At 40.7% G+C, this 25,934-nt stretch overlaps 1 protein-coding gene and 1 long non-coding RNA gene across 7 annotated transcripts in view; one reads left to right on the top strand and one right to left on the bottom strand.

Moving 5' to 3' along the window:
* prr5b (proline rich 5b (renal)) overlaps positions 1 to 25,934 on the bottom strand; it is a 106,752-nt gene that overhangs the window by 60,356 nt on the left and 20,462 nt on the right. For 2 of the 6 annotated variants that reach the window (XM_048548559.2, XM_048548556.2), the window contains exons 2-4: positions 7,915 to 8,028; positions 6,142 to 6,222; positions 3,719 to 3,767 (exon numbers count right to left, since the gene is read on the bottom strand). In XM_048548559.2, the coding sequence (XP_048404516.2) occupies positions 3,719 to 3,767; positions 6,142 to 6,222; positions 7,915 to 8,018 (234 nt within the window). In that variant the 5' untranslated portion in view covers positions 8,019 to 8,028. Of the gene's footprint in view, positions 1 to 3,718; positions 3,768 to 6,141; positions 6,223 to 7,914; positions 8,442 to 22,236; positions 22,255 to 25,934 lie in introns of those variants that run through there. The other 4 variants (XM_048548563.2, XM_048548561.2, XM_048548560.2 and 1 more) reach the window with 4 other exon arrangements.
* Positions 7,923 to 19,789, top strand: LOC132210704 (uncharacterized). Its single transcript, XR_009446875.1, has 2 exons — positions 7,923 to 8,046; positions 18,595 to 19,789. It is a non-coding gene; the product is annotated as an uncharacterized LOC132210704 (long non-coding RNA).

Below are 25,934 nucleotides of genomic sequence, written 5' to 3'. Positions count from 1 at the left end.
CTCTCTTGAAAAGCTCAGCAAACGTAACAGCAAAACTAACTCACCATTGTGAAACCAAATTTTTGCCTCTTGCCCAATTAAGTTTCTTACCCACCCTTCTAAAAGAAACTGGAAAATTCCACCCAAGATTGTTCATCCGAGGGTTGAGAGAGTAGGGACATTTTTGCGATGGAATCAAGACCAGGTTCACTTTGATGCAAACTACTTCTTGGTGAAAATTGCTACCCTGCTTGTGTTGAACTGAAGAAATCCAACAACTCAGTAAGAATTATTTTTGCAGTTTTCCATTCATGGGATTAACAGATATTTTCATTATCATATGCTATTCACTACTTGTAGCCAGTGTTATTTAGCAACTGAAACACATGGAAATGTATTGGGCTCCGTGTCATCACGAACAGTATTATGGTTTAGTAGTATCAATTCCCTTTTCAACATTATCTCACTCAAAGGAATCAACAACTTCTGCAAGTAGAATAAATAACAGCAAATGACTTAAAGCAACAAAAATAAAAACGAGGAACAAAGTTTAATATCCATTGGGTTGAACGTGTGCTGTGTAGTGTGAGCATTTTAATGTTTCTGTTACATTTTAGTACTACTTTCACAAAACATACAGCTTTACAAAGATCCATCTGGGATGTCCTTACGACATATAAATGTATGCGTTAGTTTTTCAACTGAAAATTTTTAATAAAAACATTTTTAGTTGAAATTTAGAACAGTGTTGGCCTCCATAACTCAATCACTGTGTTTAAGAGATTATAAACCAGCTTTAAACTTTGGTACCACGTGCCAGCTTAGCTCAACATCTTAATTTGTTGCATGTTTGTATCTGAGACAGGATGGGAAACAAACCATTTAACTGAAATACAACCTGTTTCTTTGGGCTAGTTAAACTTTGTATTACAAACACTCCTCTGAAGTGCCTCATGAGGTTTTCCTTCAATGAAGATGCTGTACAAGTATAAATGCTGTTTAATATAATAAGCTTTTCATTAGCAGCTTTTGTTCAACTAAGTTATACTCAATACACATCAATCTCTCTTGTTCAAAAGAACGGGTTCATCAAAAGTTTCCAGAGGAAGTCTAGCCAGGTGATGTCCATACACAGTTGAAAAGCAAGGAAACCACTGCACGAGAATGTAAATTGCATCATATTTGGACAGCAGTCACAAACCATGAGGAACTGGACAAGTTTTTCAATGACTGAGAGTGATTGCTACCATTCACTTTTTCTTTGACAACTTAAATTTGTTTGGCTATTAAAGAAGGCCCAAGTTTTCTAACAATCTTTTGTTAACAAGGATGATCATGTGAAAACATGAAACCAAAACTGTGGCTGAAACAAAGGCAACAAGGCTCTCTGTTCCCTTGGTATTTACCATGTTATGTGGGTAAGAAAGTAAAGTCTCTCTGGGACACAAAGCAGTATGGCAATACAGAAGGCAAAAACCTTCAGAGTACGAAAGAAAATAAAGATTAAAATCAAATGGTGCAAATTTAAAACAATAAAATTTCGGGCTTTTTTTTGGTCTACTTTCATATTTGTGATTCTAGATTTGCTAAACCCAAACCTAGTGGCTAGATGCTTTGAGATTCACATTACTATCAATCAAAAAAAAATCAAAACCTTATTATCAAAAGTTACTGCCACCACACAATCAGGGCACCTAAAACATATGTTTTTTTTTTCACTTTTATGTTTACTTCTTAAACATTTCTATACAGCACATTCAAAAATACTGGGCCACAGGGTTGTGAGTGATGAACATTTCCACTGGACAGTAGTCAGAGCTGAAATTCAAAATTGATTCCTTTGCTCATTTTAATGACCGTTATATTGAGAACATCCTGTTAGGAAAGAGGCCTATGCAAACCTCCTAACAAGATTTAAACAGCAGCAGCTGTGGAAATAATTGCAATGTGTAACCATTCATGCCATAAAACATCCCAAGGCACTTCGCAGTTGGTGGCAAGAAAAATAATGGACTAAAAAAGAGGAATTACGAGGATTGAGCACTTGTTAAAGAGATGGGCTTTGAGGATCACTTGGAATTGCAGCAACAGAAAAAGGCTGAGGTTCCGATGGGATTTTGAAACAGTAGGACAGAAATGGATAAATTCTGTCACTAAAGATGGGTGAAGCGGGGTGAATTTCACTGCTCTCTATCTTTCGCCTCCAGCGACCAGCAACGAATACGAGTCTGGAGGGTGTGTTCTGGATATAGGGTGAGGCAAGATCACAGAGGAATTTATAAAAAGGACAAAGGATTTAAAATATGGGATACACTGGGCAACTGCAGAGCGGTACAGGGCCGTAGAGAAGGATGAGGTGCGAGCAGGACAGTAGAAAAGATATAACAGCACCTTGACATGTTGGATTCTTTTGAAGCGTGGATGATGGGAGAACAAAAAGCATATTGTAGTTCTTAGGTTTGGGATATGAAAGAAATAGAAGGCAAATGGCCAGAAAGAGATAAGCTTACAAGTACATGGCAAAGAAATAGACAAGAATCGCTAAGATATGGAGGTCCTGTAGTAGTGGGGTAGGCTTGTGCAGAAGGCAACCATTACTCATGTAGACTTTGTAATAGCCAGTTCATGAGCTCACTATGTAGTGAATTATCAACACCCATCCATGTTCCAACTCCTGTAATGCGGAGGGAAAACTCCTGACAGTGGCAGTCATGGAAAATAAATCAAGCTTATTGACAGCATGTTCTGTATTGTGGAAACTGTACCCTTTCCAGCTCATTCCTACTGGGCAGAAATCAACCAGGAAGAGATGAAATAGGTCGCTACTCAACTGTGGTGACTATGTTGCATTACAGGGCTGGACTTCTTCAGAATGCAATGGTGCACTTGTCAAAGGAAGGTTATTTTAAATTTTGAAATGAAATTTCTGTAAGAACAATATAAATGGTCTCGCAGCTCTTCTCCCTCACAATACCATTAATTTGGGAAAGTCACAGTTCCTGAAATAATTTTCACTACAGTATTTATAATGAGATCTGGAGCATAACTATATTTCCTTATATGCCCAGTGTGTTTCAGTGAACCTTATAATCTTTCTAAATACAAGTCATCCTTAATGTTGAAAATATCACAACATGTACAGCATCAATCAATACAGATGGGCAAAGAACAAAGAATAGCATAGCACAGGACAGGCCCTTCAGCCCACCAAGCCTACACCAACAAACAACACTTTTCTCATCTAAAATCCTTTTGTCTCTACGCAGTATGTAGACCTCTACTCCCTACCAATTTATCTGTCATTCAAGATGCCCCTTAAAAGTTGCTATTATATCTGCTTTTACCACTTGCTATGGTAGTGCATTCCAGGCACTTACCACTCCGTGAAAAACAAAACCTGCCTTTCACATCTTCTTCCACTTATGTCTCTCAGTAATCGACATTTCTACCCTGGAAAAAGGACTCCAACTATCTACTCTATACAGTCTTCTCGCAATTTCGTTCTATTTTATGCAATAGTACTAAAACTTGAAAGATTCTTGAGGAATCCTGGGTTTTAGGAGAAAGTCCCACTTTCTCCTCAGTCCCAGCTGCGAGTCCATATGCACTGTGCTGCTAGTTTTCAATTTGTAGTATTTCATGCCAGTGAGACCATTTATATTGTTTTTAAAAATATACAAATCTGTCTCTAAATGAACAATTCAGACTGGAGACTAAAGCAAAACTACATGCTACTAACCTGAAGATATTCAGTGAAAAATGATCCAAGTTCTGTTTTCAACAACTGTCTGCAGCAAGAGAAAAAAATGTCAAGATTAGAATCAAGTTGGGCCAGTCAAACTAGTTGTGCCTGGGCATGGATCCACAGCTCAAAACTGTCCTCAACTAGCACGTGCACTCAGAGGTCATAAAGAAGGATGGTGCAAGGAACTTAGGAAATAAAATGAAATTGGCACATGAAGCTTTTCTGAAATTATGACTAAGGTATATTGTATGGAAAAAGTCAAATGGTTTTTAGTTTGCTTCCAATGATGACATCTGCCTTTAGGTATTGGCTGTGGTAATGCAGAAGATGTCAATTTAACCACACCTACAACGGAATACTCAGGATTTCAACAAAGAATAAAACTGTCGTCATTAAGAAAGAGCAGTGTTACGTGCATTTCTGTCAGTTTCCTGATGGCCAAGTTAGGTCAACATTCTACCATCCTTCCATGCCCCCATCCTTAAAGGTGTGAAATGAATTTAGTTCTCAAATCACAGTGAGTGGAAAACGCAGGTTGCTGATTACTCCCTCAATTAAGCCATACATGGTTTAAAAACATAAATGAACTCAGTAGAGGTGGGAGTACAGCAGTCTCTGACTTTAGTCATCTGGTTTTAAGTCATTGTCTGACTGGGGTACACTTGTACAACTAGAGCTAGAAGTGCCAAACTGGAAATGTTTCATGCCAAGGCTGACTTAGTATTATGTGGCCTGCTATTTTGGATTGGCTTCTCCTGCTCTCGCACTCACTAACAATCCTCCTCCCAGCTTCCCTCCCTGCTCTGTACCCTCATGACTCCTTTCACTTTTTCTCTGCTTCCAGTAAAGTTTAAGGAGGGGGGAGCAGGAAGCAACAGGGAACAAAAGGAGGAAGTGATGGGGAGAAGCATTAGTGAGCAGAAGTATAAAGAGTTAGCATAATTAATATTTTAAAATGTGCTTTTAAATGTTATTTCATTTACAAATATAGGAAATTGGGAATATTCAATTTTTTAAATTCTAACATAGAATGTCCTACAGAATTCAACTGCAGCCTTTACACTGGTTGCCATAGGAACATCAGATTGGCTTCACTCTTTAGGAACACAACTGGAACATTAAGTGAACAATTTAGCCCCTTGAGCCTATTCTGCAATTTAACAAAATGATGGAAGATCTAAATTTTAAAACTGCTTTAAAGAAAAACAAAGATGAAAACAGTTGACTAATACAGGACAAAATCATTCAAAAGCAGCTACAAATGTACACAGAGCTCAGTAAACAGACTGTGGTCAAAAACAGTCACTTCAGATTGCATTGTATAAATCTCCTAGAGTCACTGTTATGGCGTCTCACCATGTTAACTCCGACTTTCTACTATTGTGTGAAATACTCCACTCTGTATTTCCCATCAACAATCTTTTGTTGTTAGAGTCTGGTTTCTAAATATGTCACCTCAAGGATCAACCACTGGGGAAAATTTCAAAAGGAGATCAGTATTGTAGGTATTAAAACAAAAATTTATTTTCAAATAATTATAGCTGTTAGTGATGCAATCTGGAGGGCTGGCTTGACAAAGTTGTAGAGTTCAACAGAGTGCAACCTTGCTGAACTGATTAGACAGGACTTAAATCATGTGACTTTAAACAAGTCAAAACAGTTCACCAGCTTTGTCATCATCACAGATTAAGTTCAATACTCAAAAATACAGGTAGAAAGCAAAATAATGTATTACTCACAGTTTCATAGAATCCCTACAGTGTGGAAACAGGCCCTTCAGCCCAACAAGCCCACACCAAACCTCAGAGCATCCCACCCAGACCCATCCCCCTAATCTACACACCCCTGAACACTACGGGCAATTTAGCATGGCCAATCCACTTAACCTGCACATCTTTGGACTGTGGGAGGAAACCGGAGCATCTGGAAGAAACCCACGCAGACACGGGCAGAATTGAAACAGCTTAATGTACTCGGGTGTCACAAAAGGGTCCTCCCAGCCATGATTTCAAAGCAAAGTGGCAAACAGCATTGGTCCCATGAAACTGCTTGCTTCCTGATAAACAAGTGAATCAGCTACAAGGTACAGACAGTCGTGAGAACAGTCGTCACTGGAAGGGGAAAGTCAATCAAAGCACTATTACATTTTCCCAGGTAGACTTACCATCTTTTCACATGACGTTGCTGCAGATCATATTAAATTACAAAAAGCATCATTTTTCGTCACTAAATACTTAGCTTCTCCACCAAAATAGAATTTTCCAGACAACTGGCTTATCAGCAGATCAATTTATTTATAGAAAATGCTTATTTTCAGTCTGCTTTCTTAAATCATGGAAGCTCTAATTGGACAAACCAGCATTTTAACAAAGAAAGAAAAAGTTAATCTCAATTACAGAAATTCTTTGCTTACTTACCTAACTCCTTCGTTGAGACTATAGAGTTCATTATCAGGTAAACCCTTCCGCTGGAATACAGCAATTACAGCATTCTGTATGCTGCAAAACAAAAGACTCAACATTTGTCCAGACCAGTTAAATAATACAGTCCAGCTCACATATACCAATTAACTAGACCAATATAGTATAGTCATGCTTTTCACACTGGTGGTACTAGTTGACACAATGCAGTGACTAGTGATCAGTCCAGTGCTTGTATTTCAAGTTAGTAACACATTTTCCTAAATATTAAATTTCAACCCAGGTACATCTTATAAATTATTTGTCCTCTTGGCTACAATTAAATTAAACTAACTTTGGAGTAGTGCTCAGAAATGGTAAAGCAGCTGCCAGTTGTGGGTTAAAGTACAGTTAATTTATTCCATTAATAAAATATCTGGTGGATTCCATTAAATAATTTTAAAAGATCAGATGATAACCATAAACTGATCCGAATATGCAATGAAGACAGACCTTTCACTTTGGAAGAAGCTTCTGAATATAATTCTAGACAGACCTAATGGCAGTAAACAAGCTTAACATTAAATTATCTTCTCAATACTAGCAGTTATAAACGCTCACTGATTTAAAAGGATCTTAGTACAACAATAAAAAACTTGCCTTCCATGAGCAGATGTCTCAGTGTTCTTACCATTATTCTACCAAGAAATTAATTTCAAAGCACCTAACTGAAGACACCTCATTTGTTAGTCTATTAATACTATACTTTAAAAAGGAGTCCTGTCTTTAATGTTACAGCTATAGATGATGCCAGAACTGTACATTGTCCATAATCACTGTTTATAGGCTGCTTGCACAATTTTTTTAATATTTCCAAATTAGATACTATTTTTATATGTAGATGCACACTCTAGGGTTATAACTTCACGTGTTATGATATGCATGTTATTGTAAATATTCAATTACTTTGTTACAGATGTTATCCTGGATATAAACAGCGTAGCTGACACCTCACTCCTTAAGGTTTCCTTGTTGTGAGTTGAGAATTGAGGTACTCTCTTGGGGTGGGATGAGCTTTCCTTTCAGGCAACTCCGGATGAGGGTCACCCAGCAGGCCCAAGGCTCCGGTCCTGCTGTTGGAGGGGCTTCACCCTCCCTTCACTGGAGCCTGCCCAAGCTAAACAAAGTGTACCTGAACTTTTAAGAGTGCTCCAACACGGAGACACTCTCTCGTCTCCAGCTTCAACGGGAGGCCACTGATAGCAGTGGCATCACGCTGCCCACTGAATGGCAAGAGTCCGTTTGGCGAGGCAACCTGAAATTTGGAAACGTCCAGCCCAATATTGACCTCAGTGCGTGTAGACAAGCAGTGTATTTAAATCCAGGCAACTTCCGGACAGGAGAGCCAAATCAAAACGGGTGGATGTTAGAAATCTAATGAAAGAGAAACAGTAACACAGCTTCTGTGGAGAGAGAAGCATCTGATTTTTTTGAACTGCCCATTCTTCAGTGAAGAGTCAGAACGGGTTCAGAATATTAACTGTTTCTCTCCCCAAAGTTACTGTAGCCTTGATATTTAATAATGTTAAAAACAGGCACCCATTGCAGATCGCAAACTTATCTGAACGGAGAGTTTTGATCTACATAAACTAACATGCAATGCAGTGGTTCAGTTTCAAACTAGGAGCTAGCGAGCATCATCACAGGAGAGTAAGATGCACTTGTAAACTGTGACAGTGAGCCGGGGGGGGGGGGGGGGGGGGGGTGTGCGAAGCTGCATGTAGACTTTACCTGTTCCAGGTGGCGTTGGAGCCGGCGCGTCGCTGCTGGGTCCCCCGCTCATCCAACGTTGCTTGCTCGCTCTTTCCCAGGTCGCTGAGGCTGGGTGAACTCATGAACTTCGGTCTGCGGAAATTCCTCATGGTTAGTACAAGAAAAAAAACCTCACCCCAACGGCAAAAATAAGAAGTGGCGGCGGGGGCAGTAAGGAGAGAACGCTGCTTGGACAAATGCAGTTAGTGAATAGTCTCAGGAATCAACCGTACAGCAGGCGATAAAATAGAAAATGTTTAAAAAAAACTGGAGGTAGCTTTAAAACAGAAACCGATTCATAATTAACGGTGAATGTTTCAAAGAGTTAGTTTCCTTTTCAAAAAAAACATGCAGATCAAACTCAATGGTGACTACATGCCACACACTTTAAGCAGTAACCTGGTGCAAGTTCAGGAAAAACTACTCCCACACATTAATATTGCACATCTCTCTCTCACACATACACACAAACCGAGAGAGAAGCTAGCCAGCGGATCTGACGCCGTGACTCCACCCTTACTGCTTTTTCCGAAGGGATTACTGGGGGTGGGGGGAAAGAAGATGGGAAGAGAGTTTGCAAGATATTGGCAACAAGTTTATTTTCTAAAAAGAAATCATTTACAACCAGAAGCTATCAGAACAGTTGCGACAGTAGGAAAGTGTGAAATGTAACTGTGTGCGAATGTTCCTGTCGTACTTTCCATTGAAAAAGCTAAAAGAGATTTATTTTATGAGGACAATTTGCACCTTGTACAGAGCAGTTTGATCATTAGCTCACTTCCTGCTATGGAACAGATTGATCACAGTGTTTGAACTATTTGCTACAAATGCAGTTTTTTTTTAAAAAATGAACTGTTTCCACTGAGCCGTCACCGTTTAAGTATTAATTTTCAGTTAAAATGAAGAAAAAACGCAATGGGTGCACTTCAATCTCAGACAGTAAACTCTAGCAGTGGAAACTGGCTCAGATTTGAGCACTGAATTCAAACTGAGTTAAAGTCACTTCCCATAGAGCCTCGGTTCAGGGGTTAGCAATCTCAGTTCTGAAACAGGAGATTGCCGTTCCATTTCCTTACTCCAGAGACTCAAACACGTGAACTAGGTTGATATTTTCCGTGCAGGATTGATAAAATGCTGCCTTGTCATGGTTGGAGGGTGCAGTCGACAGCAAGCAGTAAGCCAACGCTGATGACAGCGCCTTATCAGCTGATGTTACACTTCCAATCGTTTCGTTCTCTCTGCTCAGGTGGACGAGAAAGACCTCAGGTTACAAATCGAAAGTAGGGCAGGGGATTCCTTCAACGTCCCACCAGAAATTTCTCTCTTACCCAAAACCAGTAAAACAAAACTTATCTATGTCAGTGCTCTAGTGGGATCTTTCTGTGCAATTCAACTGTCACGTGGACGAACGTTACAAAGTCTGGCTAATATAGCCGCAATGGCCCAAATGGTCTCTTGTGTGGGAAATATTTATGATTAGACTTCTAAAGCTATTTTGGGAAGGCCTGTAATATGAAAAGCACTGATATACATACTAGTTTGTTTTTATTTTATTCCCTGTTATAAAAAAGCTTATTGGGCGGTGCAGTGGTTAAGTGTTCCATATTGTTGCCTGACATTATGAGGTACACAGGTTCAATTCCAGCTTCAGGTGTGTGGCGTTTTCACGTTCTCCCTGTGTCTGCGTGGGTTTCCTCCCGTAGTCCAAAGATGTGTGGGTTAGGTGGATTGGCCATGCTAAATGACCTTGTAGTGTCCAGAGATGTGCAGGCTAGGTGGATTATCCATGGAAAATATAGGGTTACAGGGATAAGTCTGGGTGGCATGCTCTTCAGAGAGTCAGTGCAGACTCACTGGACTGAATGGCCTCTTTCTGCACTGTTGGGATTCTATGGTTCGAAGAAGAACAATACATGGAATAAGAAAGACCATTTAGTGATCCATCTTGTTTGTTTTGTAGATTGTATGGAAGTCTTCCGTATCATAATTCTCCAAAACTGTCTTGAGGAAAGTTAACATCTAAAGCTAATCTAAAGATACAGGATAAGTCATTCAGGATTGAGTTGAGGAGAAATTTCTTCAACCCAGGGATTGATGAGCATGTAGAACTCTCAGCCACGGAAAAGGGTTGAGGCCAAAACGTTGAATGTTCTCAGGAAGGAGTTAGGTATAATTCTTAAGGCTAATGGAATCAAAGGGTGTAAGGACAAAGCAAAAATGGGATGCTGAGTTAAATGATAAACCACAATCATATTCAAAGGGGGAGCAGCCTCAAAGATCTGAATGGCTGACTGCTACCCCTATTTTATACTTTCTGTACAGAGCCCTTCATCTCATCAAAGTAAATGAACGAAAATTCCAATGTGTCTATCTAACTTTCAGATATTAATTTAGTAGCCGTACCCACATCTCAGAGCCAATTAGACATGGGTTCAAGAATGAGCTCAGATGTTTGAACATATTAAATTTGATGGACAATGGACTAATTACTGAGAGAGTGTTATATTGCCTGAAATACTATGGTTTGCAAAAGACGAGGTACCATCTGGTCCCTTACATGGTTATAATCGTTTCCAAGCCCTGATTTTTGAGGAGAAGCATGGAAATTCTTCATTGTGTCCAGACTGCTAGTTATCCCTCAACTAACATCACCAAAAACAGATTATCTGGCCATCATCACATAGCTGTTTGTGGGAATTTGCTGTTTGCTAATTGACTGCTGCGTTTCCTACATTATAACAGTGACTACATGTTAAGTATTTATTGACTAGAAAGCCCGTTGATACTCCCTAAGGTCATGAATGACGCAAAAATAATGCAAGTCTTTAATTTATTCAAATTTGATTTGTTATCAATTTTGATATAACAACTCCATATGAATTAAATCCCTGGACATATCCTTATAATCCTCAATTCTATTTTCAATCATATATTCACACTGTATTTTATGGTGTCACTCTACTGATGAAATCATTACTGATTATTGGAAAAACCTATCTGGCTCATTAATGATCCTTTAGGGAAGGAAATCTGCCATCCTCACCAGGTCTGGCCTAGATGTGATTCCAGACCCTCGACAATGTGGTTGAATCATAACTGTCCTTTGAAATGACCTAGCAAGCCACTCAGTTATATCAATCACTACAAAGTCTCAAAAAGAATTGAAACTGGACAGACCACCTGGCATTGACTTAGGCACTGGAAGAGACAATGGCAGAAACTGCTCTGTCAACCCTGCAAAGGCCTCCCTACTAACATCAGGGGGCTAGTGCCACTACTGGAAGAGCTGCCTCACAGATAAATCAAGCAACAGCCTACATTATCGGCAAGATATGGTTCTGTGAATTGGATTGTGTCCCAGACACCACCATCACCATCGGCAGAACAGACCCAGCACAGTGGCATATAGTTGGAAGGGAGTTGCCCAGGGAGTTGTAAACAATGGCATAAAGTTTCATGGCTTCAAGAAGACTTACTGCTGATTATGTACCATCTTCCCTTGGCTGATAAATCAGTACCCCTCAACATTGAACATCACTTGGAGAAAGCACTGAGGGTGGCAAGGGTGGGAAATGTGCTCTGGGTGGGGAATTTCAATGTCCACCATTTCGGTGACTTGGCAGCAGTACTACTGATTGCGCTGGTGGTGCCCTAAAGGACATAGCTGCTGGACTGATTCTGTAACAGGTGGTGGGGGAACAAACAAGGAGGAAACATATGCTTGGCCTCATCCTTACCAATCTGCCAGCCATAGATGCTTCTGTCCATGACTGTATCAATAAGAGTGGCCATCACACAGTCCTTGTGCAGGATTTAGCAGCACCAGACTGGGTATCCATGAGGCACTGTGGGCTGTCAACAGCAGCAGAAGTGAACTCCAGTGCAATCTGTAACCTTATGACTCAGAATATCCCGCATGCAACCATTCCAATCAAACCAGAGGATCAATACTGAAAAAAAAATGCTGGAAATCATAGTGGGTCAGCAGCATCCATGGAGAAAGAGCAAGCTAATGTCTTGAGTTGAGATAACTCTTCATCAGAGTTGAAGATCAGCACTAGTTCAATGGAGAGTGCAGGAGGGCATGCCAGGAGCAGCACCAGGCATACCTAAAAAATGTGGTGTCAACCCTAGTGAAACTACCAGATAGGATGACTTGCACGCCAAACAGCAACAGCAGCAAGTGAGAGGCAGAGCAAAGAGATCCCACAATCAATGGATTAGATCTAAGCTCTGCAGTCCTGCCACATCCAGTCGCGAATGGTGGTGGATAAGTGAACAACTTATTGGAGGAGTAAGTCCTCCAGTGGTCCGCAGCATCACAGATGCCATTTTTCAGCCAATTCAATTCACTCCATGTGATATCAAGAAACAGTTGGAGGCAGCAGAGACTGCAAAAGATCTGGGCCCTACCAACATTCAGAAAATCGTACTGAAGACTTGTGAGCCAGAACCTGCCACTCCACTAGCCAAGCTCTTCCAGTACAGTTACAATACTGGCATCTACCTGACAACGTGAAACATTGCCCAGGTACATTCTGTACACAAAAGGCAGGATAAATCCAACCTGACCAATTATTGCACTACCATTCTACTCTTGATCATCAGTAAAACGATGGAAGGTGTCATCAATAGTGCTGTCAAGCAGCACCTGCTCAGTGATACCCAGTTTGCGTACTGCCAGGGCCAACTCAGCTCCTGACCACATTACAGCCTTGGTTTTAACATTGAGAAAAGAGCTGAATTCCAGAGGTGAGGTGAGATTGACAGTCCTTGACATTCAAGTCTGCTTTAACTTAATGTGGCATCAAGGAACTCCAGATGTGGAATCAATGGGTATGGGGAACAAACCTCCTGCTACCTGGAGTCATGCTTGGCACATAGTTGTGGTTGTTGGAGGTCAATCATCTCAGCTCCAGGACATTTCTGTAGGAGTTGCTCAGGGTAGTGTCCTAGGCCCAACCATCTTCGTCTGCCTCATCAATGACCTTCCCTCCATCATAAGGTCAGAAGTGGGGATGTTTGTCGGTGATTGCACAATGTTCAGCACCATTTGCAACTCCTCAGATAGTGAAGCAACGCCATGTTCAAAATAACAAGATGTAGGCAATACCTAGGCTTGGGTTTACAATTGACAAGTAACATCTGTGCCACAAATACCAGTCAATGACCGTCTCTAATAAGAGACAATCCTAACCCCTGCCCATTGATATTCATTGGTGTTACCATCACTGAATCCATCCTAGCAGAATCGCTGAGGTTGCCATTGACCAAAAACTCAACTAAACTCACCACATAAACACTGTGGTTACAAGAGCAGGTTAGAGGCTTAGAATACTGAGACAAGGAACTCACCTCCTGACTCCCCAAAGCCTGTCCACCATTTACAAGGCACAAGTCAGGAGTGTGAGAGAATGCTCCCCACTTTTCTGGATCGGTGCAACAACACTCAAGGAGCTTGACACTGTCCAGGACAAAGAAGCCTGCTTAATTGACATCACATCCACACCCTGCACCACCGATGCTCAGAAGCAGCAGTGTGTAGTATCAAAAAGATGTAGAAATGCACCAAAGATCCTTTGGCTGTACCTTCCAAACCTACGACCACTTTCAGCTAGAAGGATAAGGGCAGCAGATATATGGAAACACTGCCACCATCAAGTTCCCCTCCAAGCCAGTCACCTTCCTGACTTGGAAACATATCACTGTTTCTTCAATGTCGCTGGGTAAAATTCCTGGAATTCCCTTCCCTCAGGGCCAACCTGCAGCATTTGGATGGCAGTGATTCTCGGAAGGCAGCTTACCACCATCTTCTCAAGGGCAACTTGGGATTAACCGTAAATGCTGATCAGGCAGTGATGCCTATGTTCTACAAGTGAATAATAAAAATCAACAAATTAAATACTTTAGCTTAAAATGAAATTAGGAGCAGGAGGAGGCCATTTAGCCCTTCAAACCTGCTCCATCAGTCAGAATGATCATGGCTTATGCTCTATGTCACTGGCACGTTCCTGCTTTCTTTCCATACCCCTTGATGTTTCTAAACATGTATCAATCTCTTTTTTGATTATACCCAGTCACCCATCAGATTGCAAAAGGAGAAGCTGGGCAGTTAGGGCACTGTATCATGGGAGGTCATGTTGCCTGTCACACTGCTGGTCAGTGCCAGCTCAGGACTCACGTTTATTTCCACCATTAGCATCCAGAAGTACATGGGAATTTGCCACCCACTGAATCTGTGCCAGCTCTTTGTGAGGGCTAAATTAGTATCATTGCCCAGGTCCCACCTAGTAAAAGAATGAGGACGAAAAGTAGGCACTTGGCCCTTCAAGCCTGCTCACCATTAGATAAGATTGTGGCTCATCAGATTTTAACTTCAACTCTACAATCCTGCTTCTCCCATAATCTTACATCCGCTCAGTAGTTAAGAATCTATCTACCCCTGCCTTAAAGATATGAAAGTTTCTGCATCCACTATCTTTTGAGGAAGGAAATTCCAAGAGCTTAAAACCCTCTGAGAAAAAAATCCCCTCTGTTTTGAATGGGTGACCCCTTATTTTTAAACTGTGAGCCCTAGTTCTAGTATCTCTGTATCTTTTTCTGCTTTTAACATCTATACAAATTTCCCTGAAAATGAAGTGGTCTTTGCTTAAACCAATCTCTGTGGCAAGGAATCCTTTACACTTGCAACTCACTTTTTGAGAAATTGCGCCTAACCCCTCCCCTCACTTCCTCAATGATAATATTATCTTGAAAAGCTCTCATCATTGACTCTTCAGCCAAAGGAAACAGTCTTATCCATACACTTGATGAATGTTCTTAATTTTAATAAACTCAGAAGAATTAATCTCCTGATAGCCTTCTTTGATTTAAAGGCAAGTGATCTGGTCTCTCATGAAGAGGAAAGCTTTAGTCTACAGGACGATACAGATGAGCTGGTCAGAGGGAGTTTAATTCTGAGAAGTGTAAGGTCATGCATTTTGAGAGGACTACAAAGGCAAGGGAGGACATGATGAATGGTAGGACCCTGTGAAGTTCAGATGATCAGCAGGACCTTGGTGAGCATGCATATAGATCTTTGCAGCAGGACAGGTTGATAAGATAGTTAAGAAGGTATATTTACCATTATTAGTCAAGGCACAACATACAAGAGCAAGAAAGTTAGGATGGAGCTGTAACGTAACATTAGTTAGGCCACACCTGGGGTACTATGAGCAGTTCTGGTTGCCGCACCATAGGAAGGATGTGATTGCTTTGGAGAGGGTGCACAGGAGATTGACCAGGATGTTGTCCTGGCTGGAGTGCTCCAGCTATGAAGACAGACTACATTGACTAGGGCTGTTTTCCTTAGATCAGAGAAGGCTGAGTGGGATCTGATTGAGATCAACAGAATTCTGAAGGACATAGATAGGATTGATAGGAATAAACATTTTTCCTCAGTAAAAGTGTCAACAATTAGGGGCCGTAGATTTAAGAAGAGGGACCGAAGGTTTAAAAGGATTTTAAGGACAGATGTTTTCACTCAGTAGGTGGTATCTAGAACTCAGTGGTAGAAGTGGGATCTATCACATTTAAGAAATATTTGAGTGAACGCTTGAAATACTGTGGCCTACAAATCTACCCAGCTGGATTAGAGAGGATCGGTGCTTGATGACCAGTGTAGACTTACATAGAACATAGAACATTACAGATGGGCTGAAGGGCATCTTTCCATGCTGCAATACTCTGTGGGTCTCTGTCAAGTCTCTCCCCAGTACGAGTTTCCCCAGGCACATGCCAAAGGCCCTCTTTACCAAGGCTCACACACTTTTTAGGGACATTCAAAGTCCTGGACACTCAATCAAATCTGTTGAATCTTGTATTGAAACAATACTCTTGTTGAGCTTAGCCATTTTAAACTCTCCTTGCCATCTTCCTTGCATTTTCTAATTTATCAGCATCGTTCTTTACTGTCCTCCTTACTTGTCTGCCAAACCTCATGCCTCAGGGTCATCAGCAGATTTGAGTTCTCTGTATTGAGATGCAAACTTTGTGTCCGGAGTAAACATGAATCTAGCACCACATTACAGCACTCTCCAAAACCAACCTTTTACTCTTGCTCTTTGTTTTCTATTCATCACTCTACTTTACATTCACGCTGCTTTATCCTCCTCATACTGGATTCCTGCATTTTTCTAACAAGCCGCTTGTGAGATGTTTTAATGTAAAGTTTCTCAAAATTCACACAGTTGTGGCTTTGAATTCAGTAGGAACTTTTCCAGACTGTCATGACCCTCTGAAGAGCACCATGTGATGTTCAAGGATATTCCCAATGTTCAGACTAATATTTACTACACAACCAACTTCATGAAGATACACCATCTGCTCAGTATCTCAATGCAGGCTATGAGAGTTCACTACTTACAAACTGGCTGCTGTATCTCCCTCATTACAATACATTACAACCTGTGGGGCATCCTATGGGGGGTAGGTGATGCATAAGCGAAATTATTTATTCTCGTAATGATTTATGGTATTTAAAGACAGTTTTAGGTACTATAGCCACTTGCAATGAAACCTGACCATCTTTTACTGAAAGGTTTGATGTTAGAATGGCAGCTATTATCAGATGATACCAATGGCCTTTGACACCTTGACCAGGAAGTTACCATTGTTTTGGAGTGTATTTACAGATGAAATGTTGCTTATGTCAGCTACAGTGAGCAGAATGCTTACGTTTCTGTGCTAGTAATGCAGAAACGTGGGTTAATGATATGGAGACATGAGTTCAAATTCCACAGCAGCTTGAATTTTAAGTTTCAGCAAAAAAATCTGATTTACTAATTTCCCTGAAGGCATTAAATTATCCATTATCCATGGTATTTAGGGATTCCATAAACAAACTGTTCAACACAAAGCTACTCAAGGAAGTAAATTTGATGTCATTTAACTCAAATTATGTTAACTTAATCAAAGTTCATTCAAACATGCCTTCCATTCAAAATGTACTATGTGATTTGAATTTGCTCATTTAAAATATTAGTGAATTCTTACTTCCTTTTCATATGTTCTGACCAGTGAAATATGCTGCTTACTTAGAATTCAAGCTGACAGGACCCTTTATACATTGCAAATCTTTCAGTCTCAGCTGTTCTTTCAATTCAAAGCAGACATTGTTGTCAGAAATTTACGGCCTTTATTTGGAAACACTTGGGGCTTTCCGAATTAGTTGGGATGTTGGAATTTTCCTGCTGGCTTTAGCAATTAATTCCAGGCGAAATTCAATAAAGGGCTTTTACTTGTTACAATTTCTGAAGTAAAGACTCTGTATATACTTTACTAAAGCTTTTGACAAGGTTCCGCATGGTAGACTAATTAGTAAAGTTAGATACCATGGGATTCAGGGTGAGCTTGCCAATTGGATACAAAATTGGCTTCATGGCAAGAGACAGACAGTGATGGTGGAGGGTTGTTTTTTTGGACTGGAAGCCTATGACCAGTGGTGTTCCATTGGGATCAGTGCTGGGTCCACTTTTGATTGCCATTTATATAAAGGATTTTAATGAGAATAAAGAAGGTATGGTTAGTATGTTTGCAGATGACAAAGATTGGTAGTACAGCGGACAGTGAAGAAGGTTATCTAAGATTACAAAGAGATCTTCATCAATTGGGTCAATGGGCTGAACAGTGGCAGATGGAATTTAATTTGGATAATTGGGAGCTATTGCTTTTTGGTAAAGCAAACGAAGGGAAAACTTATACAAGTAAAAGTAGGGGCTTGGATAGTGTTGTAGAACAGAGAGACCGAGGGCTTCAGGGATATAGTTCTTTGAAGTTTGCATCTCATATAGATAGGGTGGTTAAGAAGGCATTAAGCATGCTTGCCTTCATCACTCAGGCCTTTGGGTATAGGAGTTGGGATGTTATGTTGAGGTTGTACTGCAAGTTGGTGAGGCCTGAACTAGAGTAACTGTGACCTTTTCTGATCCATGTGTTATGGGAAGGAAATTATTCAGCTGGAGAGGATTTAGAAGAGATTTACCAGGATGTTATGGAAGGTTTGAGTTATAAGGAGAGGCTGGATAGGCTGGGACTTTTTTCACAGAAGGGTAGGAAGTAGAGAGGTGATCTTAATAGAGGTTTATAAAATCATAAAGGATATAGATAAGGTGAATAGCAGATGTCTTTTCCCTAGGGTGGAGAAATTTCAAGACTAGGGGACATCTTTTTAAGATGAGAGGGTAAAGAGTTAAAGAAAACATGAGAGACAACATTTTTACACAGAGAGTTGTTCGTGTGTGGAATGAATTTCCAGAGGAAGCGGTGGATGCAAGTACAGTTACAACATTTAAAAGACATTTAGATAAGTACGTTAATAAGAAATGTTTGGAGGGTTATGGGCCAAGCACAGACAGTTGGGACTAGTTTAGTTTGAGACTATGGTTGGCATGGACTGGTTGGACTGAAGGGTCTGTTTCCATGCTGTTTGACTCTCTGACTCTGACTTTCTGATGTGCACATTTATATATCTTCACAAATATCTTTGACAGAGACATATCATAGCACTTTTTATTCAATTAATTACAATGTATGTTATGTAGAAAAATACAAGCATCAGTTTGCATGTAACAGGGTCCAAAGTTGCAGATTTGCTCACCAAGCTGATGTGTTTGATTGCAGATGTTTCGTCACCCTGCTGGGTAACATCGCCACAACACACAGCAACCCGGAATTACACAAAGCAAAACAGGAGCACTTACATGGAGTTTTTAAAAGGAATGGATACCCAAAAAGCACAATCCACTGTTACCTCCATGACAGACCACAAGAAGAAGACACAACATGGCCAGGCACACTAGTCACCCTACCATATATTAGGGACATATCAGAGATGACCACTAGACTACCCAGGCCCCCGAGGTATCAGGGTAGCTCACAAACCAACAACCACCCTGTGACAGCTACTGACGAATGGAAAGGACCCCATACTCACAACTAGTAAAACTAATGTAATATACAAAATACTATTCAAGGACTGTGAGAAACTTTACATAGGCCAAACTGGAAGATAACTGACAGTAAGGACACATGGGCACCAACTAGCCACCAAGAGACATGACCAATTCTCAATTGCCTCACTACACATGGACAAAGAAGGGCACGAATTTAACTGGGACAACACATCCATAATAGCACAAGCCAAACAGAGACACCCGAGAGAATTCTTGGAGGCCTGGCATTCCACCCGGAATTCTGTCAACAAATACATTGAACTGGACCTAAATTAAAACCACTGAAGAACAAAACTGGAAGTAATACCGAGCACCCCAGCAAACCAAGGCATGTAAAAAACAAGCAGGACAGAACGCCAACGCTTCACCAGAGGCACACTGACTAGGTTGATGAAACGTCTGCAATCAATCACACTGGCTCGGCAAGCAAGTCTGCAACCTCATCCACAACCTGAGCCACAAATCTTCTCAAAAACTCTAAACAGGATCCAAACAAACAGAAATTAGATGAATAATCAATTAATCTCCTTTTGATAATGGTTTTCGGAGGCATGTTCATCAAGATGCTACATTCTGTAGATACTGCAGGAAATTTTAATTTCTGGAAAGGAAGACACACTTCTGGTTCACATCATTTCCAAACCTTTGGCAATGGAGCACCGGACATAAATAAAGAAACAATAATTGAGCTTTCATTACATCCTAAACTATCAATTTAAATACACAATATGGTATACTGTGGTCTGAGGTTAAGCAAGATGCCTTTATAACTGTAATTGCTTGCCTGAAATGTCATGATCCTCTCACATTGTAAGGAAAAATGCTGATTTCATGATATGTGATATTAAAGGTATAACCTATAATCTTAGATTTTTGTAAAAATATATATCCAGAAGTTGGAACAGTTTACAACTCTCCATATCCCTTACAAAATAATCAGAGGCATTGGTTGCTAATTGTTTTAATAACATTGAATTTGAACAAATATCCATGAATTGTGAGATTAAACTTGCTCCAGTGGATTTTGAAATGTTCAACGTGTCATACACAACATGAAAATACCATCAGCATTGTGTGAGGTTGTGTGCCATCCTCATGGTCTGTTTGACCAATGGAATGACCATTCTAACGGCAACAGTGACATAGCCCAATCAATAATGAGCATGCGTAAGCAACACCCAACCAGATTCTGGAAGGATTGTAGGGGGGCAGATCCTCTGTGTGCCATCCTCTGCTATCATTCTGATGAAGTCAAAGTACTAGTTGCAACTATCGGATAATAATCTGAAGGCTGCACTAAGATAGTGTTTAGTTCAGATCAGAACTCTGCTTTGGGAAAGAGGAAGCAACAAGAGTTTGCACCATGAAAAGGTGGTAAATGTTTGTTTGCAAGTACATTTATCGGCACTGTGTGTAAGACATTTGTTGCTAAAATTACCATTTGTGTTTGCAACAGTATAATCATAGCCTTGGCTGTGGCCATTTGGTGACTTCTGTTGAATAATGGCTACATTCAGATAAAGGAGACTAGGCCCTTACTGATTTTCAAATGTAAATACATTGGAAGTATGCTAAAAGAAATTTGTTTTGTTAATACTCCTTTACACTTTTTAAATTTCAAATGGCATATGTTCATGGCAATATTGCATGGTCAATAATCAGTCATCACTAGGGTTATGGCTGCACATTTATTAATACTAATTCAACCGGTTAAAATTGGGCTGAGTTATTTTCCATCCCTCCCCAGTTAAAATTATTAACACTTGTATTTCAAAATAAAAACATTGTAAAAGTGTTTAGGGAAACAAGGGAACAAAACAATATATTATGCTATTCATAACTTTATTTTGTTGTTAAACAAATCCTTCTGGTCAGGTGACTATAATGAGAAACAGTTTAATCTTGGATTGCCATGGTATGTTCTTGTTGCTAGTAGTCATTAAGATTATAAACAATAATGTAGTTAATGGCTTACTCACACTTATTGTTCTGGTAGGTGCTGAAGCATTAGTTATTTGAATAATGCAGAGGGGAATGTATTCATCAACGGAACAGACATTCATGCACTAAGTGCTTCTAGATTTTAACTTCTTCACTGGCCCATTGGCTTTCATTTTCATTCCCCAAGCAATTCTTTACTGAATTCTGGAAGGAATGCCTGTGGAGAATAGCACACATCCCTTCTCGATCTCTCTTGTTCTTCAGGAACACCAGACAACATCATTAATAAGGAAGCTTTGCCCAGGTTCTCCCTCAGCAACCTGATTCAATTTGGATTTGTACATTTCAGTGGCAGTTCAGTCACTGAATAAATCTTGTAATTGCACATTCAACAGGTGCTTAAAAACGCATGTTTTTACTGAAGCACCATAAATGGAGAATGTAGATTACAAAACTGTTGAGCTTTGGGGAAACCAGCCCACAGGGGCTCAACACCAGAGGGGAAAAAAAAGTTTGTACTTTTGTGAACAGGTTTCTAACGCAAAGGAAAACATAAAATACTGGAGAAACTCAGGCAGTCTGGCAGTATCTGCGGCGAAAGAAACAGAGTTAGTGCTTCAAATCCAATATGATGCTTCTTTGCAACTCATATCAGACTGAAAACATTAATTATGCCCCTCTTTCCACCAATGCCACCAGGCCTGCTGAGTTTCTCCAGCATGTCTGTGCTTGTTTCAGATTTCCAACATCCACAGTCTTTCACTTTGCTAACTGGAGTGTTCATTCTTAAAATGATATTCAGGTCATTTTTCTTTATCAGCAAGTAACCAGTTATTTAGTGTGTTTGACTGAGGGCTATGTAGGCTAGCAAAGTCCGTCAAACTGATACTTCTCCAATGAAACTGTATGTGTGTCCTTAGATATCAGCCCACCCAGAACAAACAACTTCGCTCTTGTTTTCTCATTTGTTTCACTGTTACTTCATGGCATTTGCCTAGACTGGGAGTGAGGGGGTGGGGGTGGGGGCGGTGAATTTAACAGTCCTTCATTGGTTGGTTTCAAGGTTGGGTCCTGTAAAATTCTCCAGCAATCCATCACTCCTCCTGCCCATGACCTATGTACAATTCTATGGGAGGCAGCTCACTCAATCACACACAAATTGAGGCCTTTAAGAGTTTAAATATTTGGCTGCAAATACAGTCAGATTTTCACCTACCCTCGATTTTAAAGTTGGTGTGTGAAGAGTTCAGGAGTTAGTGGTAATGCTTGGGAGATCATGCTGCACGCATCTCAGCCAGGAACAGGTTAGGTATTTAGTTAAGGGCCCCTGTTCTCCATCACTAACACTCCCTCTACCACAAATACTTACCTGCTCCCAAACTCCAAGCCTTAAATTCCGAGGATTGCTTGTAGTCCAAGTCTTGGCCACTGATGCTGTTGGAATGACAAAGCCACTGATCAATCCAGAGTGACTGGCAGCTCTTTGAAATGGAACTTCTGCTCAAATACAGTTTGGTAATCCAGTCTTCAGCCAATTAATGCTCCTCGAATCAGGAAATTACTGTGTAAGGATCGCTTTGATTGGCAGGGGTTCATTCTCACTGACTGGGTGGCGGGACCGGAAACCCTGCTAACTGGAAAATTCCATCCTCGCTGGCCTCTCTTAGCGAACTATTCATGGTAAAAATGTAACTGTCTCATAGAAACAGTGTCTGACCCACATTTTTACATACAGACAAACAGACAAACCATTGTGACAGTTGCATTTAAGGTGTAGACTTTAAACCCTTCATTTGCCAGGGTGTAACTTTTATGGCTCATTGTTCACAGCAAGTTGTCTGCATTAATGCCAGCATGTTGCCAGTATAGCCTGCTGTTTTCCAGGAGTTAGGCTCTACAGCCGACCATTTGTCAACAGCTAACCATTATAACTCTTTCCTTCTGCAGCATGGAGTCTCCACCTCACATTCTTGGACCCAGTCATATGTTAAAAACAGCACAGCATGGGGTCAGCAACCCTGGTAAAAAATGCTGTTTAGAACTTATGTTTAGTCAACAGTTATGAAAAGCCCCTTAGACAGCTTATAAACCAGGAGACTCATTTCTCCAAACAAATGTTTTCTGCCAGGCATCCCACAAACACTTAAAATAACGCTGGCTCACTGTGTGATATTTTAAGGTCACATTTGGTGGTTGTAATTGGCAAACTTCAGCAAATCCCATGCGTGGGATCCTTCTGGGCACTAGTTGATACAAAGGCCTGCTCTGTACTATTTGTAAGAAATGGCCATCTTCCATGTTGGATCCATTGGTGATGGCACGATACCTAGATCATTGGAGCACCCAGCTCTCATTAGCACCCTGTCGATGTGTGCTGCTCGGCAGGCAGGTTTCATGCTAAAACTGGGAAAGAAGGATATCATTCATGTGATACATTGAGCCAGGGGTCTATCAAACAGGCTGGTAGGAGGACTGAAAAATATTTAAATCTTCCAGAGCCAGTTTTCAATGGTCTACATGTGGGGATCATTGGCTGAGTTGGTTGGTATAAATGAACTAAATGTTCAATACTGCGTATTTGTACCTTCACAAAGCATAGGACCTGCATTTTTACATTTGAATTATTGCTCATCCTTGTTTCAGGGAGGTGGCGTGTGTGCCTGTTTACAGGTACAGCTTATGTTTGCAACATGAAGCCCTTGGCTTATTCATGAGGAGCCAAACTGCACTCCAGTCCACCCATCTCGTCGCACTCCAGTCAGCCCATCTCCTTGCACTCCAGTCCGCCCACCTCCTCGCACTCCAGTCTGCCCACCTCCTCGCACTCCAGTCTGTCCATCTCCTCGCATGCCAGTCCGCCCACCTCCTCGCACTCCAGTCCGCCCACCTCCTCGCACTCCAGTCCGCCCACCTCCTCGCACTCCAGTCTGCCCATCTCCTTGCACGCCAGTCCAACCACCTCTTTGCACTCCAGACCGCCCATCTCCTTGCACTCCAGTCCGCCCACTTCCGTTCACTCCTGTCCTCCCACCTCTTTGCACTCCAGTCTGCCCACCTCCTCGCACTCCAGTCCGCCCACCTCCTCGCACTCCAGTCCGCTCACCTCCTCGCACTCCAGTCTGCCCATCTCCTCGCACGCCAGTCCGCCCACCTCCTCGCACCTCCCAGAACCCCAAGATTGTCAGCTATCTCTCACCAGTTTCTCAGAAGAGAAAAAGGAATCAGTAGTTAAAAGTCACACTCATTGTATTACTAGAAAAACCTTCACTTTTATGCCAAATAACAATCAGTATATTTACACAGGCAGTCTTGGTCCTTGTTGTTTATTCATTCACCAATGCTGATCTGAGGTAACCTTATACTTTAGGTAGATATGCCGTGCCTGATAAACATAAAGATGTTTATCATGTTGATATCCAATTTCAGGATGTATGCTGGAAGATGGGAGTTAATTATTTTCATTTTAATCATTGAATCTGTTGCTAACTTGGAGCAAACAATGGCTTCATAGTGTTGTGAACACAATTTGTCATGTTCCAATCTGTAACCTGTTCAAGAGGAACGGTTTTTTCTAGGTCTGTTTTCCTTCTTGTGTTTCTAGTAAATTTTCCATATATCTATTTAACTTGTAACTGACAGACAAACCAAGCCCATGTGCACTCACAGCAGTTCAGATGATAGAAGGAAGAATCCTTGGCCCCTTTCTGCTTTTGAGATTACACATCGACTTGAAAGATCTAAATTTTTTCATTATTTACCATCATTGCAAATTGAAATGAATGCTGTGTGTTTCCAAGACCATGACATATTGTGTCGAAATCATTATCACAGCTATGTGAAAGTGTGATTTCTCTGGTCATGGTGTATATTCTTGTTGCCTCAAGTACAGGATAACCTGAGACTCGCACTTCCCACAACAAACACATTTTGAATTGAAAATAAATTATCTACATTACTTCAGAACCTCCCACATTAGCAAGATAGAGAAAAAAGGACGCAAAACTTTCTTCTATTTCTATTAATGAAACAAAACTCAAAATCCAGTGTCAAGAAATTGCTAAATCTCTCTGCCAGACAAGTTCATGAGTTATTCTTTAAGGTAGATGAAAATACTAAAACACTTTATATTTAGACATTTCAAAATGCTGTGTCAGGCCTTGCCCATTATTGTAAGGAAGCCATAGCTTTCTTTGGACTTTTGTCCAAATTGTTGGCATTCTTAATAGCTACCACCTTAAGTGCACTATCAAAAAAACTGCATTCCAATTATCGTTCAAAGAAAAAAAACCCCTCCAATTCTCTTTAAGGAAACAAGTCACCTGATCTACCCATTTAATTGGGGTCCATGGTGAGGAGCTAGTTGTTACCCAAATAATGACCAGCAGTTCATGAATGGTCATGAAGGCAACCTTCAGACAAACACCATAATGAAGAGCAAAAACAGAAATTGAAGGAAAATCACTGCAGGTGTGATAGTATCTGTGGAGACAAGTCAGAGTTAATGTTTTAGGTCTATTGATCCTTCCTCAGGTCACTGGACCCAGAATGTGTCTGATTTCCAGCATCTGTGGTTCTTTTGGCTTTTACCACATTGAGGAGGTAATTTAGTGCATCTACTCCAACGACTGTAAGTGCTGCATATTGATCTGTTTAGCACTTTGGAAGGTCAATTTGCTAATAATGTCATTCAGATCAAAATACAGTTTTGCACTGGCAACAGCCGATAAGCCTACGAAAATTTCTCTCATCTCATGAGGAAGAAGGCGAAAGATTAGGAGTAGGATAAAGAAGCTAGATCAGAGACTTGTTAGATGTGTGACAAGTTATTCCTTCCCCATCTGCTCGTGTCAATCCACAGGTATTACTGACCCAGAAAGTCTTAATTAAAATTTGCTAGCCATCAGCGGCCTTAAAAGCAATGGCCCCTCTAAACTATGTAGCCATACAGCAACCCAGACATGCCATGTATAACATAGGCTCTGTTGCATCTGGCTTACTTACAGCTCTGCAAGAGAATTTTCAAAGGTATGGGCATTTACCCAATCAGCTGTGTGGTACAAAAAATAT

This window comes from Stegostoma tigrinum, chromosome 18 (genome assembly GCF_030684315.1).
Source record: "Stegostoma tigrinum isolate sSteTig4 chromosome 18, sSteTig4.hap1, whole genome shotgun sequence".
NCBI lineage: Eukaryota > Metazoa > Chordata > Chondrichthyes > Orectolobiformes > Stegostomatidae > Stegostoma > Stegostoma tigrinum.
The sequence above is the reverse complement of the archived record's forward strand: the minus strand, read 5'-3'. Positions and strand labels throughout refer to the sequence as shown.